Source organism: Octopus sinensis, linkage group LG5, assembly GCF_006345805.1.
Source record: "Octopus sinensis linkage group LG5, ASM634580v1, whole genome shotgun sequence".
NCBI lineage: Eukaryota > Metazoa > Mollusca > Cephalopoda > Octopoda > Octopodidae > Octopus > Octopus sinensis.
In genome coordinates this window covers 103,432,707-103,448,094 of record NC_043001.1, presented here as the reverse complement: position 1 = coordinate 103,448,094, position 15,388 = coordinate 103,432,707, and the positions used below count along the sequence as shown (strand labels likewise).

The 15,388-nt window shown below is 40.3% G+C and overlaps 1 protein-coding gene across 1 annotated transcript in view; it reads right to left on the bottom strand.

Annotated features, from left to right (window-relative positions):
• The window catches only part of LOC115211826 (cholinephosphotransferase 1), a 53,789-nt gene that overhangs the window by 11,130 nt on the left and 27,271 nt on the right, over nucleotides 1-15,388 (bottom strand). The window contains exons 2-4 of the mRNA XM_029780535.2: nucleotides 14,275-14,422; nucleotides 6,049-6,190; nucleotides 1,095-1,179 (exon numbers count right to left, since the gene is read on the bottom strand). Of these exons, the coding sequence (XP_029636395.1) occupies nucleotides 1,095-1,179; nucleotides 6,049-6,190; nucleotides 14,275-14,422 (375 nt within the window). The remainder of the gene's footprint in view (nucleotides 1-1,094; nucleotides 1,180-6,048; nucleotides 6,191-14,274; nucleotides 14,423-15,388) is intronic.

The window sequence follows — 15,388 nt, the reverse complement described above, 5'->3', positions numbered from 1 at the left end:
GGAAAAACAAAAGATTAGGGATTAGTTTTGGTAGATGGGAACTGAAAGAAACTCCCCATGCGCATGTTTGTTTGTTGAGAGGTGATGAGAGGTGATGGTGTGTTTATGTCCCTGTCACTTAGTACTTCAACAAAAGAGACTGATAGAATAAGAACCAGGCTTAAAAAGAGGAAATAAGTACTGGGGCTGATCCATTCGGCTAACAATACTCCCTGCAGTGCCCCAGTATGGTCACAGTCTAATGACAAACAAGTGACAGATGAAATATCTATTTCATATGTAATATCTTTACATCTTTTTTAATACATAATAATATTACGTTTGAACCTCATGGGTATGCCCTGGCACTTGCCACCCTCTATATCACTCTCTTCCTTTACTCAACCATCCCATTTATACTCTGATCCCTGTTCCTTGTGAATCTGCCCAGCATTTCTCCACCATCTCTATCCTGCTGTCTCCCACAACTCTCTCTCCATCTCCTGCATCTCATTTGTGGCAGAACACTTGTTTCTGTCTTCATTCCTGACCTCTCGCTCTCTCTGGCCAGGTAGCCATGACCCTCCTTTACAGCAAGACAATAGTTTCTGTCTCTCTGTTTTACTATAACCTTTTGTCAGCCGATACATAACTTCCTCCAATGCACCCTCCCCACTCAAAACATTTTTTTTTTTGTCTTGCAAGTTACTTGGTGACCCTGTCAGTGCAGGTTCCACTTAAAAGCACCCAGTCCACATTGTGAAGTGGTTGGTGTTTGCAAGGGCATCCAGCTGTAAAAACCTTGCCAAAACTGACCTCGCCTGTGCTTGTGCCACGTAAAAAGCACTAAATCCACTCTGCTGAGTGGTCGGTGTTAGGAAGGGCATCCAGCAGTAAAAACCCTGCCACGACAGACACAGAAGTCTGGTGTTGGCCTCTGCATGGCCAGCTCCTGCCAAACAGTCCCACCCATGACAGCATGGAAGGTGGACGTTAAATGACGATGATGAATATAAGTAGAGGGAAAATCATGGGACATTAACTTTTGTTTATTGTATAAAAGTGCCAGAAAATGAACAAATGAGAAAAATAAATAATAAAAAAATGCTCCAAACCTGTAATCGCCAGAAATCTGTTCCTACAAATGCGTTAAATAGATATACAGCCATGACAATTAATTGACCCTCGGTAACATCTATCCTGGAAAACATGAAAAACAAAATTAAAATGACAAACAACCAAGTGATCAGTTCTTGCATGACTAATTATATAATGAGGTATATATTATACGACTAATTACTAAATCTAGAGATCAATTACATTAAAAGAGCTCACACAAACAATCTCTACATACAATACTAAAAGGGGACAAAGGCACAGGCATGGCAGTGGGGTAAGAAGTTTGCAACCAGACCACATGGTTCAGGGTTCAGTTCCATTGCATAGCACCTTGGGCAAGTGTATTTTAGTCTATCCTAGATTTGATAGATGGAAACTGAAAGAAGCCCGCTATGTGTGTGTGTGTAAGTCTTTGTTTGTCCTCCACCCACCAACACCACCACAGCTTGAAAACTGGTTATGGTGTGTTTACGCCTCCATAACTTAGCAGTTGACACCCCTTACATACCCCTAACTACAACTAAAATCTATCAACTGACATCTATTGAAGCAGAGACTTTATTTTGCTTCTGTTTGCTTAAAAAGAATTTAAATAATCTACAGTTCATTAACGGGGAAAGTAGGTATTTTGGAGGGATTTCACTGAGAAGCAGATAAAGTTATGTTCACTTGAGCAGAAAACTAAAACAGTTCAGTAAACCTTTTTATGAAATCCTTAGTCAAAATAAAGAGCAGCAGTTAGTAGAGCTTTACTATTTCTAGTTGAGAGATTGGTTAAGAAAATACAACACAACTCTGAGGTTAACCTTCTAATATAAATAATAGAGAATAAAAGATTGTTTTGTACTGAGTGTTTATTAAAAAGATTGTTTGATGACCTCAATATAGTTCGTTGGTAAAGTAGGGTATTTCATTGTTTCTGTTGCATCGAAGTGTTTGAACACAGAGGAAGGAGGATGGGGGGAGTTTATATCTGTTTACAAATCCTTGGAAGTGTTTATAACTGCGGATTAACCTCCAAGTCCTCTGTCTCAGGAAAACTATTGTTGACATTTACTCGAGGTCTCTTAAGTGCGATGCATGAGAAAGGAGGGAGAGGTTTGTGTGTGTGTGTGGTGTATATATACACATAAATTAACACTGTATCTCACGGAGCATATGCAGCCCAATATTTTCTTTTCGCTGTAGTTTCTTTCCATTTATTGTCCATCTTATACAACTATCATCACTCATTTCTTTATTGCCCACAAGGGGCTAAACACAGAAGGGACAAACAAGGACGGGCAAAGGGATTAAGTTGATAACATCGACCCCAGTGCGTAACTGGTACTTATTTAATTGACCCCGAAATGATGAAAGGCAAAGATGACCTCGGCGGAATTTGAACTCAGAACGTAGCGGCAGACGAAATACCGCAAAGCATTTCGCCCAACGTGCTAATGATTCTGCCAGCTCACCTATTATCACAATCATCATCATTGTCATTTAACTTCCGTTTTCCATGCTGGCATGGGTTGGGATGGTTTAACAGGGACTGGCAAGGCCAGGAGCTGCACCAGGTTCCGTTGTGTTTTTTAGGCATAGTTTCTACAGCCAGATGCTCTGCCTAACATCAACCACTTTACAGAGTGTACTGGGTGCTTTTTTATGTGGCACCAGCGCTGACAGGGTTATCAAGTACTTTGCAAAACAATAACCCCCCCAGCTGGGAGAAAGTAGCATTGAGGAGGTGTAGTACTGAGAGGTTTAAGGTAGAAAGGGGACAGGTATAGGTGTCTTTTAGAAGAGAAGAAAGGAGAGTGAATTGGAGAGCAAGATAAGGAGAGTATTAAAGGGAGAGAGACGATGGCAGATTTCAGAATTCAAGTTGAAGAATCCACTGCACCAATCCCAGCAATCTGGATAAGCCTGAAAGGTTGTGGGTGCTGCCCTATCTCCCTTGTGGGGAAGGTTTTCTCACTTTTGTCAGCCAGAATCCAACTCTGCTATTAAAGATAGAATAAAGATTGTTTGCCAGCATAACATGGCAGTGCTGGTTTAGGATGAATGTTGCTGTCATTTAGCCCCAGGAGACATCGTCTCCAGCTGGCTATACAACATGATCTGTGTCCTTATAATTTCGAACAAGGGAATCTACTATCTCCACTCAGTCCTAAACCAGGACTGCCATGTCATGTTGGCAAACAATCTTTACTCCAAAGTACTGTTGCTGAATATCTCTCGTTGAGATTTAAAAATAGTATATTCTAAAGATAGAATGTTTGGTAGAATGTTCCCTAAACTTCTTGCACATTTTCAAAGAGGTGGTCAAGAGAGGAACCACACCCAAGACCTTTGAAAGCCCTCATACTTCTAAACTGCTGATGTTCGAACAACTAGTGGGTTCAACTTCTTCCATCTTTTTACTAATTTCCCTGGCTGACTAAGGCCATGCTGGAGTATGCTCTTCATAATGCCAACCACTTTGCAAAGTATACTGGGTGCCTTCTATGTGGCACCATCACCAGTGCTTTTTGGGTATTAGAGGATGAAATATGAATGACAAGAACATTGACAGGGCAGGGCCCCTCATGGACAAGCATTACAAATGCCAGTGCCACCTGACTGGCCCCGTGCCACCTGATTGGTGCCATTCCACCTGATTGGCCCCGTGCCAGTGACGTGTAAAAAGCACCCACTACACTCTCAGAGTGGTTGGTGTTAGAAAGGGCATCAAGCTGTAGAAACCTTGTCAAATCAGATTGGAGCCTGGTGCAGCCTCCTGGCTTGCCAGTTCTCAGTCAAACCGTCCAACCCATGCCAGCATGGAAAGCAGACGTTAAACGATGATGATGATGATGATGATATCGAGCCCACTGCCTATTTTTACATCTGGCACTTATTTTAAGAGGTGTTATGTAAACACACACACACACACACAAAGCCACATATACATGACAGGCTTCCCTACAGTTTCCACTGACCAAATCCACTGACAAGGCATTGTTTAACATGAACCTATAGTAGAAGACACTTGCCCGAGGTTCAAAGAGATTGAACCCAGAACGATGTAGATGCAAAGTGAACTTCATAAGCAGACAGCCATGTTTGTGTCTAGAAGTTGGTGAGGAATTAATTCCAGGCATTAGAATTTCCGAGGAGAAAGGACAGGGGGGAAAGAGTGTTTAGGGTGGTGTCTCAGAGAAGAGCCACAGCTGGAAAGGGGGTGGGTTTAGAAAGGTTTGGATGGAAGGAGGACACAGTTTAGGTAGAAATCATTGCAATTGTGATACAAAGCCATGTGAAGGTGCATGGCTCAGTGGTTAGAGTGTCGAGCTTCCGATCGTGAGGTTGTGAGTTCAATTCCCGGATCGGGCTGCGTGTTGTGTTCTTGAGCAAGACACTTTATTTCACGTTGCTCCTGTTAACTCAGCTGTAGAAATGAGTTGCGACATCACTGGTGCCAAGCTGTATCTGCCCCTTTGCCTTTCACTTGGATAACATCAGTGGTGTGGAGAGTGGAGGCTGGTATGCATGGGCGACTGCAGGCATTCCATAAAACAACCTTGCCTGGACTTGTGCCTTGGAAGGTAACTTTCTAGGGGGCAATTTCCTGGTCATTCATGACCGAAGGGGGTCACTTTTTAAGTGATACAAAGCCATACTTAAGCCACTTTCATGTCTATCAAACAACTGACACGTTAGATGAAAACTTAAGGCAGTGAGCTGGCAGAACTGTTAGCACACCAGGCAGAATGCTTGGTGGCATTCCATATAGCTTTACACTCTGACTTCAAATTCCACTGAGGTTGACTTAGCCATTCATTCTTTCAGGGTTGATTAAAATCGGTACCAGTTGAGTACTGGGGTTGATACAATCAACTTCTCTACTCCACCAAGTTTGCTGGCCTTGTGCTAAAAGTTGAAACCAATATAACAAATTAAAACCATGCCAAGATAAATACTGATTTCGTTTTTTTTTTCCCACCTTTTTGCCTTGTTTCATTCTGAGTTTTTTTTTGTTCTTTTTTGTCTTTCTCATGTTTTTCTCTTGCATGAAATTTTCAAGCTCTTGTTTGTGGTGTGTCCACCCAATCAAGGCCCCACCTGGAAATCTTTCTTAAGTATCTGATCCTGACAAGTCAAAAGCCTCAACCTGCCACCTGTTTTGAAGTCCTGTGTCCTTCCAGAGATCAGATGCTCTGAGTACCTGATACAGTCGACCCTTCTATTCCTCTCCCAGCATCAGGAGCCTCACAACAATAGTAATAGAAAGGACCTCACTAGTGCTGGTGCCCTGCAAAAAAACTACCCAGCACATGCAGTGGGGGGTTAGAATTAGGAAGGGCAACCAGTCATCGAAACCATGCCAAAGCAGACACGGGAGCACAACATGGTCCTTAGATTCAACCCATGTCAGCATAGGACAGAGGCACTATGGCACATAAAAGGGCACCATTCGAGTGTGATCGTTACCAGCGTCGCCTTACTGGCACTTGTGCCCGTGTTAGTAGGGTGCCAAGAGCACCATCCGAGCGTGATTGTTGCCAGAGCAGCCAACTGGGTCGATGCCGGTGGCACATAAAAGGGCACCATTTGAGCGTTACCATTACCAAAGTTGCCTTACTGGTGCCGGTGACATGTGTAAAAAGATTCGAGCGAGGTCATTGCCAGTACCATCTGACTGGTCCCTGTGCCGGTGGCACGTAAAAATGCACCCACTACACTCTCAGAGTGGTTGGCATTAGGAAGGGCATCCAGCTGTAGAAACTCTGCCAGATCAAGATTGGAGCCTGGTGCAGCCATCTGGTTCACCAGCCATCAGTCAAAATCGTCCAACCCATGCTAGCATGGAAAGCGGACGTTAAACGATGATGATGATGATGATGCAATACAAAGAGAAAAGAAATCTTACGGTACACGTGCACGCACGTGCACACACACAGCCACAAGTATAAAAACCTTACTTACATTCCGAACCTGAGTGTGCCTGAGACATAGGACTGCCAATGTGCTGAATAGAAAAGGAACATAATGGCAAAGCAGTTAAAGAAGAACCAGTTAAGGTGGTGACCAAGCTCGAGGGCGATGCAGATCCCTATTGTCACAAACACTGAAAAAAACAAAACAAAAAAGAAACACATAAAATCATATGGGCAACATCAAACAAATATATTTGTTTGTCCATTTATATGAATATAATTTTAATATAGAAACAATTGCAGCATGGAAGATATTTTTAAGCCATTTAAGAAGACACAAAAACCTTTACTTTCACTTCAACATTTTAATTTCATTTGTGTCGAAATATTTTTGTTGCTTTGTAACTGAGATCTGTATTTGAAACCGTGACCTGCACTTTAAACTCGTGTTGAATCCACTCTATCACTATGACTGAGCAAAAGACACAAACTTGCCATTTCTATTCTCTTGATAAAAGGATTCTAAAAGCAAAATACTGAAGGAGCATTAAAACTGATGTTTCAGTTAGTTTTGCTTGTTTTCACTTCATTTTGATGCAGATGTGGCTGTGTGGGAAGGAGCCTGCTTCCCAACCGCATGGTTCCAGGCTCAGTCCCACTGTGTGGCACCTTGAGCAAGCATATTCTACTATAGCCTTAGGCTGACCAAAGCCTTGTCAGTGGATTTCGTAGACAGAAACTGAAAGAAGTCAGTTTGTGTGTGTGTGTGTGTGTGTATGTGTGCACGCACGTGTGTTATGTGTACATGTGTCTTGTGCCTGTATTTGTCCCTGCTTGACCACACTACTGCCGCTTGACCAACACCACTGCTTGACCTCCACCACTGCTTGACCACCACCACTGCTTGACCACCACCACTGCTTGACCACCACCACCACTTGACCACCACCACTGCTTGACCACCACCGCTGTGTGTGCGTGTGTTTACAGCCCTGTAACTTAGCAGTTCCGCAAAAGCATTAAAAGAAAATATGAAGTGGGGTCAATTGATTTGACTAAAAATTGTTCAAGGCGGTGCCCCAGTATGGCCATAACCTAATGACTGAAATAAAAGATAAAGATATCTATTTAAATAAGGACTGGATCCATCAGTTCATCTCGCAGACCTCAAGCATGTATACACAAATTGTTGATTTCATAGGTTCCAGCGTTCCATCTGCCTTGCTTCACACTTTCTCTCTCTCTCTCTCTCTTTTTCTCCTGCTCTCCATTTAATATACATATTAGGCACAGATGTGGCTGTGTGGTAAGAAGTTTGTTTCCCAACCACACAGTTCCAGGTTCAGTCCCACTGCATGGCACCTTGAACAAGTGTCTTTGGTTGGTGGAAACTGAAAAAGCTTTCAGATATGCATGTGTGCCTTTGTTTGTCCACCTCCAATACTTGGCAATGGGTGTTGGTACATTTATACCCCTAGGGCGGTGAGCTGGAAGAATCGTTAGCACGCCAGGCAAAATGCTTAGCGGTATTTCGTCTGCCACTACGTTCTGAGTTCAAATTCCGCCGAGGTCGACTTTGCCTTTAATCCTTTCGGGGTCGATTAAATAAGTACTAGTTACGCACTGGGGTCTATGTAATCGACTTAATCCATTTGTCTGTCCTTGTTTGTTCCCTCTGTGTTTAGGCCCTTGTGGGTAGTAAAGAAATAGGTATATTTATGCCCCTGGAACTTAGTGGTTTGGCAAAGGACACTGACAGAATAAATACAAGCCTTAAAAAAAAATAAATAAGGGCTCGGATCGATTCATTCGACTAAAAACTGTACAAAGCAGTGCCCCAGCTTGGCCTCAGTCTAATGTCTGAAAGAAGTAAAAGATAAAAACGATAAAAGATATAAAGCTGATATTTCTGTCAAACAGCAGCCGCACCTTACGTACAAGTGTATGAGATAAACTGTATTTAAAAGGAGGCCTTTTAAAAACTTGATAAAAACTTCTCTATAGATAATAATATAAAAATAATAATAAAAATAATAATAAAAATAAAAAATAATAAAAATAATAAATAATAAAAAATAAATAAAATAAAAATAAAATTTTAAAAATTATTAAAAATAAAATAAAATAAAAAATAATTAAAAAAAAAACAAGCAAAAAATAAAAGAAGCCACGAAAATTTGTTCTTGTTTTTAGAAATAAATTAAAATATGTCAGTTGTATGGTTGTGTTATGACAGCAGAAATTGAGGAAAAAGCTTTCATGCTGCATAAACGGTAATAAACAATATTTATAACATTGGTTTCATCATTTATCTAGGACTTGTCTCTGTCATGAGACTGCGGCCATGCTGGGGCAAAAACCTTGAAGAATTTTAAGCCAAATGAATCAACCGTAATACTTAGCAATTTTGAAGTCTGATTCTTATTCTATCGGTTGCTTTTGCCAAACCACTGAGCTACAGGGACATAAACACACCAACACTGGTTGTCAAGCTGTAGTGGGAGACAAACAATGACACACACACATAAACACACTTATTATATGTACATGACAGGCTCTTTTCAATTTCCATCTACCAAATTCATTCACAAGACTTTGGTCTCCGTCCAAGGCTATAGAAGACAATTGCCCAAGGTGTCATGAAGTGGGGCTGAACTCAGAACCTCTTGGTTCTGAAGCAAACCTACCACACAGCTACATCAGAAATTTACAACTGAAAAACATTACAAGAGTCTGTAGAATATTGGCAAAAAAAGGGTTAATCCTTTCTAAGCTTATATTGAAAGCATATCAAACGCATGACCCTTTCATAATTTCAGTGGCAATTCTTCCATTAGTTTCCCCAATAATAATAAGTCATACAATGGATTGTTTATTATATGAAATAAAAAATAACAAAACTCTCTCTGGCACACTTATTAAGTAACTACAAATTCCATTTGAAAAAGAAAAAGATTTTAACCCATTGACACATAAAGATTATGATGAATCTTTGATTAATCTTCTGCAATCGACACCAATCAATGTTCTGTTCATTCAAACTTTTTGCTTTAAAGTAACAGATGTGTTTGGAATTAGAATTTCACTTCATAAAAAGCAGGTGCCATGTAAAAAGCACTGGTGACAGTGTCACGTATAGAGCACTGATGATGGTGCTGTATGAAAAAGAGCTGGCAATGGTGCCATGTAAAAAGCACCCAGTGCCACTCTGTAAAGTGGTTGGCATTAGGAAGGGCATCCAGCTGTTAGAAACCATGCCAAAACAGACTATGTAACCCGGTGTGACTCCTGGCCATGACAGCTCCTGTCAAACCATCCAACCATGCCAGCATGGAAGATGGATGTTAAATGGTGATGAGGAAGGGAGAAGAAGAGAAAGCTGAACAGCTTGCAGACAAATCACATGGTATTTTATTTCCTTACATAACACGAGATCCTACATTAAAAAGTAATTAAATGGATATCGGTACTTGATCGGGCCTTGGTACTTATTATTTTGATGCCAAAGGAATGAAAAGCAAAACTGATCCAGACAGGAATTTATAAGCAAACCATTTGTTAACTCTACTGTTTTTATTGTTTCTACCTCCCCTCTAAATCACTGACCCCCCCCCCTACCATTCTCTTAAATTTAAATATTTCCTCTCAATTTCTCACTAATCACAGAAGGAAATCAACAGGATAATCCTGTCGAGATACAGTTGCCGTGCACCTATTGTAAAAATTGAAGTGAAACAGTAATGAGATAATTTACCAGACTTTGATATATTCATTGAATATCGACAGCTCAACAACGTGAAAAACTGTTAAATTATGTACATATTCATTAGCTTCCATTTTGACGATTGTATGTCTTATTATGGTTAAATAAATCTTAGTCATTAATCAAAACTATATCATCAGTAAATTTATCAATAAAAACGTAATTAAAACTGCTTTGGAAATGAAGGCTCCCAGTTTGAACCATGTCAATAATAAGACAACCAAATGGATTAGTTGTGGGTAGAAACATTCTAAGTGTAAAGCAGAAACCCTGGAACACGATAATCTTTTATTAGCAGTGTTGTGTTGTAGGCAAAGATGTCTGTTTCCCACACTCTACTTGCTTCAGGGTTACACCTACATTGTTAGCATTAGGAAAAACATTCGACTAAATTAAAGCAACAGGTATCTTGTTATTTCTTGTCCTGTTTAGTTTTAGTGAGAAATCTGAATTAAAAACTGTGTTGAATGAGATATTGTTTTTATTTAAGGAGAATAAATGTCCAACTGTTAAACAGTGAATGAATTGTTTTAAAAAGATTTATAGATAACAAATATCAAAGTCCATCAATGTATGTCAATGATCTTGTTCTCTGCTATGAGAAATCTCCTCTGCTGTATCTCGACATCATAAATAAGCAATGAAACGCTGTCGTGCTGCTAAATATAGCAAAGAATAAAGGAAAGAATTCAATGGTCAATGAGTTCACCAGCAGAACTTTCTAAAAAGAATGCAATCATCCTATTATGCAAATCTGAGATCATCATCATCATCATTTAACTTCCATTTTCCATGCTGGAATGGGTTGGATGGTTTGATCAGAGCTGGCAAGCTGGACCAGGTTCCAGTCTGACTTAGCATGGTTTCTATGGCTGGATGTCCCTCCATACGCCGACCACTGTTTGTGCTGGGTGCTTTTTATGTGGCACTAGCATGGGGTCGTTTTTATGTGGCACCAGCACAGGTGATTTTTACATGGTACCAGTATGGGGTCCTTGCAAGGGAAAAACCCCTTCAACTGTGAGGGGAGCCTTAACAATTCTGCTGTGGTGGATGGGCCTTCTCAAGAAGATATCTTGGTTCTTTGTCTTTCCCTTCATGAGGGTCAGTGTCCCGAGATCAGCTTTCAATACTCCGTCCAGGTCTTCCTGAGTTTCCCTCATATAAGTGGATGAAATAAACACCAGAGATGCTTTGTGCCACACAGAAACTGCAGGAGGAACTCAGTGGGTTTGCAAGATCTTCGAAATCCACTGCAATGCTGGAAACTCTTCATAACATCAACTGATAACTCAGTTACTGATAACTTGGGGTACACTTTACCTAAGTGGGGGGCAGTGAGAACTGGGCTAGTCTTCACCTATGGAAGGGTTCCATTTTCTACTACAGGCACAAAGCCTGAAATTTGGGGTTAGGGAGCCAGTCGATTACATCGATGCCGGTGGTCAGTTGGTGCTTGTGCAATTATCAATGCCAAAAGGATGAAAGTAAAGTCAGCACTTGAACTCAGAACATAAAGCCAGAAGAGATTCCACAAAGAATTTTGCCAGATGTGATAACAGTTCTGCAAATTCACGAACTTAAATCTGAGCACAACAATAAATACTAAACTTAAGGTGGCAGGCTAGCAGAAACGTTAGCACGCTGGGCGAAATGCGTAGCCGTATTTCATCTGCCATTACGTTCTGAGTTCAAATTCCGCTGAGGTCAACTTTGCCTTTCATTCTCTTGGGGTCGATTAAATAAGTACCAGTTACGCACTGGGGTCGATATAATCGACTTCATCCGTTTGTCTGTCCTTGTTTGTCCTCTCTGTGTTTAGCCCCTTGTGGGCAATAAAGAAATAGGTATTTTGTCTGTCTCTACGTTCTGAGTTCAAATTCCGCCGAGGTCAACTTTGCCTTCATTCTCTTGGGGTCGATTAAATAAGTACCAGTTACGCACTGGGGTCGATATAATCGACTTCATCCGTTTGTCTGTCCTTGTTTGTCCTCTCTGTGTTTAGCCCCTTGTGGGCAATAAAGAAATAGGTATTTTGTCTGTCTCTACGTTCTGAGTTCAAATTCCGCCGAGGTCAACTTTGCCTTTCATTCTCTTGGGGTCGATTAAATAAGTACCAGTTACGCACTGGGGTCGATATAATCGACTTCATCCGTTTGTCTGTCCTTGTTTGTCCTCTCTGTGTTTAGCCCCTTGTGGGCAATAAAGAAATAGGTATTTTGTCTGTCTCTACGTTCTGAGTTCAAATTCCGCCGAGGTCAACTTTGCCTTTCATTCTCTTGGGGTCGATTAAATAAGTACCAGTTACGCACTGGGGTCGATATAATCGACTTCATCCGTTTGTCTGTCCTTGTTTGTCCTCTCTGTGTTTAGCCCCTTGTGGGTAGTAAAGAAATAGGTATTTTGCCTGTTCAAATTCCGCCAAGGTCGACTTTGCCTTTCATCCTTTCAGGGTCAATAAATTAAGTACCAATTGCATACTGGGGTCGATCTAATCAACTGTACCACCCCACTTCCCCTGCCCCAAAATTTCGGGCCTTGTGCCTAAAATAGAAAAGAATAAATACTAAACTTTACAATGAGCTGGACCCACAGAATTAGAGCCATCACTGAATTTATAATCATCACACAGAACTGTTATAAATAGTTCTGTCCTGTTTCCAAGAATCCAGTGATGGTGAAATACTATTGATTTACTCCTTGGTAAGGTTTAGTTAGAAAAACAAACACTACTAATACTTTAGCAATTGATTTGATAAGTATCTCATGGTAACGGATATCTGAAAGTGTTGTTTTGATTCTCTCATGCTAGATAAATTCACTTCTTTCTGGTTGCTGATAAATTTTCTTCAGATTATCAGATATATAGGTCGCTAGTATTGCTGTGTAGTAAGAAGTTTGCTTTCCACCCATATGGTTCCGGATTCAGTCCCACTGCATTGCACTTTGGCCAAGTTTTCTTCTAATATAGCCTTGGGCCAACCAAAGCCTTGTGAGTGAATTTGGTAGACGGAAACTGAAAGAAGCCCGTCGTATACATATATAGATGTGCGTGTGTCTTTGTGTCTGTTTGTTCTCACTACCACTGGACAACCAGCCTTGGTGTGTTTGTGTCCCCGTAACTTAGGTGTTCAGTGAAAAAACAAAATCATTAAGTACTGGAACCAAGTCAACAAGACCTCTCAAGGTGGTGCCCTAGCATGGCCACAGTCAAAGGAGTGAAACAAGTAAAAGATCAAGAAGTAACAAAGATAAACTGAAATTTGAAAAGAACTCATGATGGTTGGGATTGAGTGGGGACTAAGGGGTAGTGTGGGGGGTTAATTTGTCAGAAGAGCCTTAGTTCAAACCCGAGACCTCATCTGTTCTTACATTATTTTTAAGAAAACCATCGCTTATAGATTTTACTCAAGTATATATTACATCAAATAACGAGGAAATGAAATATCTATTTCTTTTTCTAATGAGCTTCAATTAGAGGTTTGACAACAATATCAATGTGAACCCATTGCCTTCGCACAAACTCATCACTCGTTAAACAAAGGTCAGAACTTTAGAAGTCATCATTGATTTTTTTCATTAAAAATATCTTTGCAGTAATATTTTAGGTAAAGGCATGGCTGTGTGGTACAAAGCTTGCTTCCCAAATACATGGTTCCCAGTTCAGTCCCACTTCTGCTACAGCTTTGGGCCGACCAAAGCCTTCTGAGTAGATTTGGTAGACAGAAACTGAAAGAAGCCTGTCGTATATATATATATATATATATATATATATATGGATGGGGGGGGGGTCTTTGTGCTTGTAGTTGTTCTCTTCACTGCTTGACAACCAGTGATTGTGTGTTTATGCGTCACTGAAACTTAGCAGTTCAGCAAAAGCGATTGATGGAATAAGTACTAGGCTTAGAAAAAATAAATACTGAGCTTAGAATGTAAAGATGAATGAAATGCTGCTTAGCAATTTTGTCTGCTAACAGTTCTGCCCATATTAGGACAATTATCACCCCCCAGGACAATCATCCCAAATAGTACAAGTTTTCCCTCCAACGACAAATACCCCCTTGGACAACTACCCCCTCCTTGGTTAATACCCCTTCTCCAATATATTAAAAAGTTTTAAATCATCATCTGTTGTCCCCAGGTGTAATTGTCCATGAGGAGTAAATGTCTTAGACTCGGTCTGCCTGCTCACCAGTTCTTCACACATTCAGGGACACATTTTATGGCACCTCAAATCCTGACATTAGCATCAATAATAGTCATTTTAAATGCTAAACAGTTAAAGATGAAATTCTTCCCCATAAAACCCTGTTTTCAGGCTAACTTTCAACTAGGCCAACAAACAAAGTTATACAGGTACAGTTTTAGACCCAATGTTTCTGTTGACATTCCAATCAGAACATTTTCTAAATTAACAGTTCCAGTTCCCCTTCCAAATGACATAAGGCAATCCTTCAACAGTAAACCATACCTTTACAGGGAAGCGTGTAAGGTGGTTATAACATAATTTACCTGTAGATAAGGAATCACATCCGTGGTCAAGTAATTCTCCAAGAGGTGTGCTAGTTGATGTACGCCGTGCCTGTTTACCATCAATAGCATCGAGAGACTGGTATATAAAAACTCCCAGTGCATTAATAATGTATACCCAGGATGGGACCTGCAAAGAATAGAAAGGATATTTTGATATACCAGTTTTAGTTGAATAAACATTTGAAAATACAATTTTTTCAAAATTTTTATTAATTCATTCAAAGAGAAAGAACATGAAAACCATTCCCACACAGGACAAGTTTGGGGTGAAGTGGTTAGAGAAGAAAAGCAGGAGGTTTGGTGTGAATATCCACTTATAATAATGTCCGGTACCAAACTTATGGAAGCAGACAGACGCAGTTAGAAGAGAGTAAGTGGATGGAGTTCTGATAATGCTGAGGTAGAAAATATTTTGAAACAATGGAGTCTGTTATATTGATGGTAGAGTATGAGGAGTGAAAACACTGCATGTTTGTTATAAAATTCTCTTCTGGATAATGTCAAAGACATCAGAGAGCAGCAAAGAAGGGCACTGTTTTAATTATGAAAAGAGAATTCCAATTTAGTTGTCTAATTGCAGACAATTCTGATTGAACATTATTTACATTTGACAGATATTTGTCCTCATCTTAGTTAACACGTTTCAGCTGATATACACTCCAGCCTTCAAAAGGTGCCTTAGGGGAAATTTCGAACCTGGGTTCTCATTCCTAAGGTATTTTTCGATGTTGTTATTATTAAGGAAGGATAGGAAAATATTAGCTTTACAAGCCCTAAAATTCACTCCATAATTGCCTATGGGCATATGGCATAGTGGTTAAGAGCACAGACTACTAACCCCAAGATTCCGAGTTCGATTCCAATAATAATAATGGCAATAATAACAACAACAAAATCGAAAAATACATTAGGAATGAGAAGGCCGGAGGGTATATCAGCCAACACATTGTGTTAACAACAAACAAGATGAGGACAAATATCCATCAAATGTAAATAATGTAATTCCTCTTATGTCTAACTTCTCTCTCAAAGCACTCACATTCTGTCAAACATGTACACCTACATTACACATCCAGTAGAGCATACTAGCCTC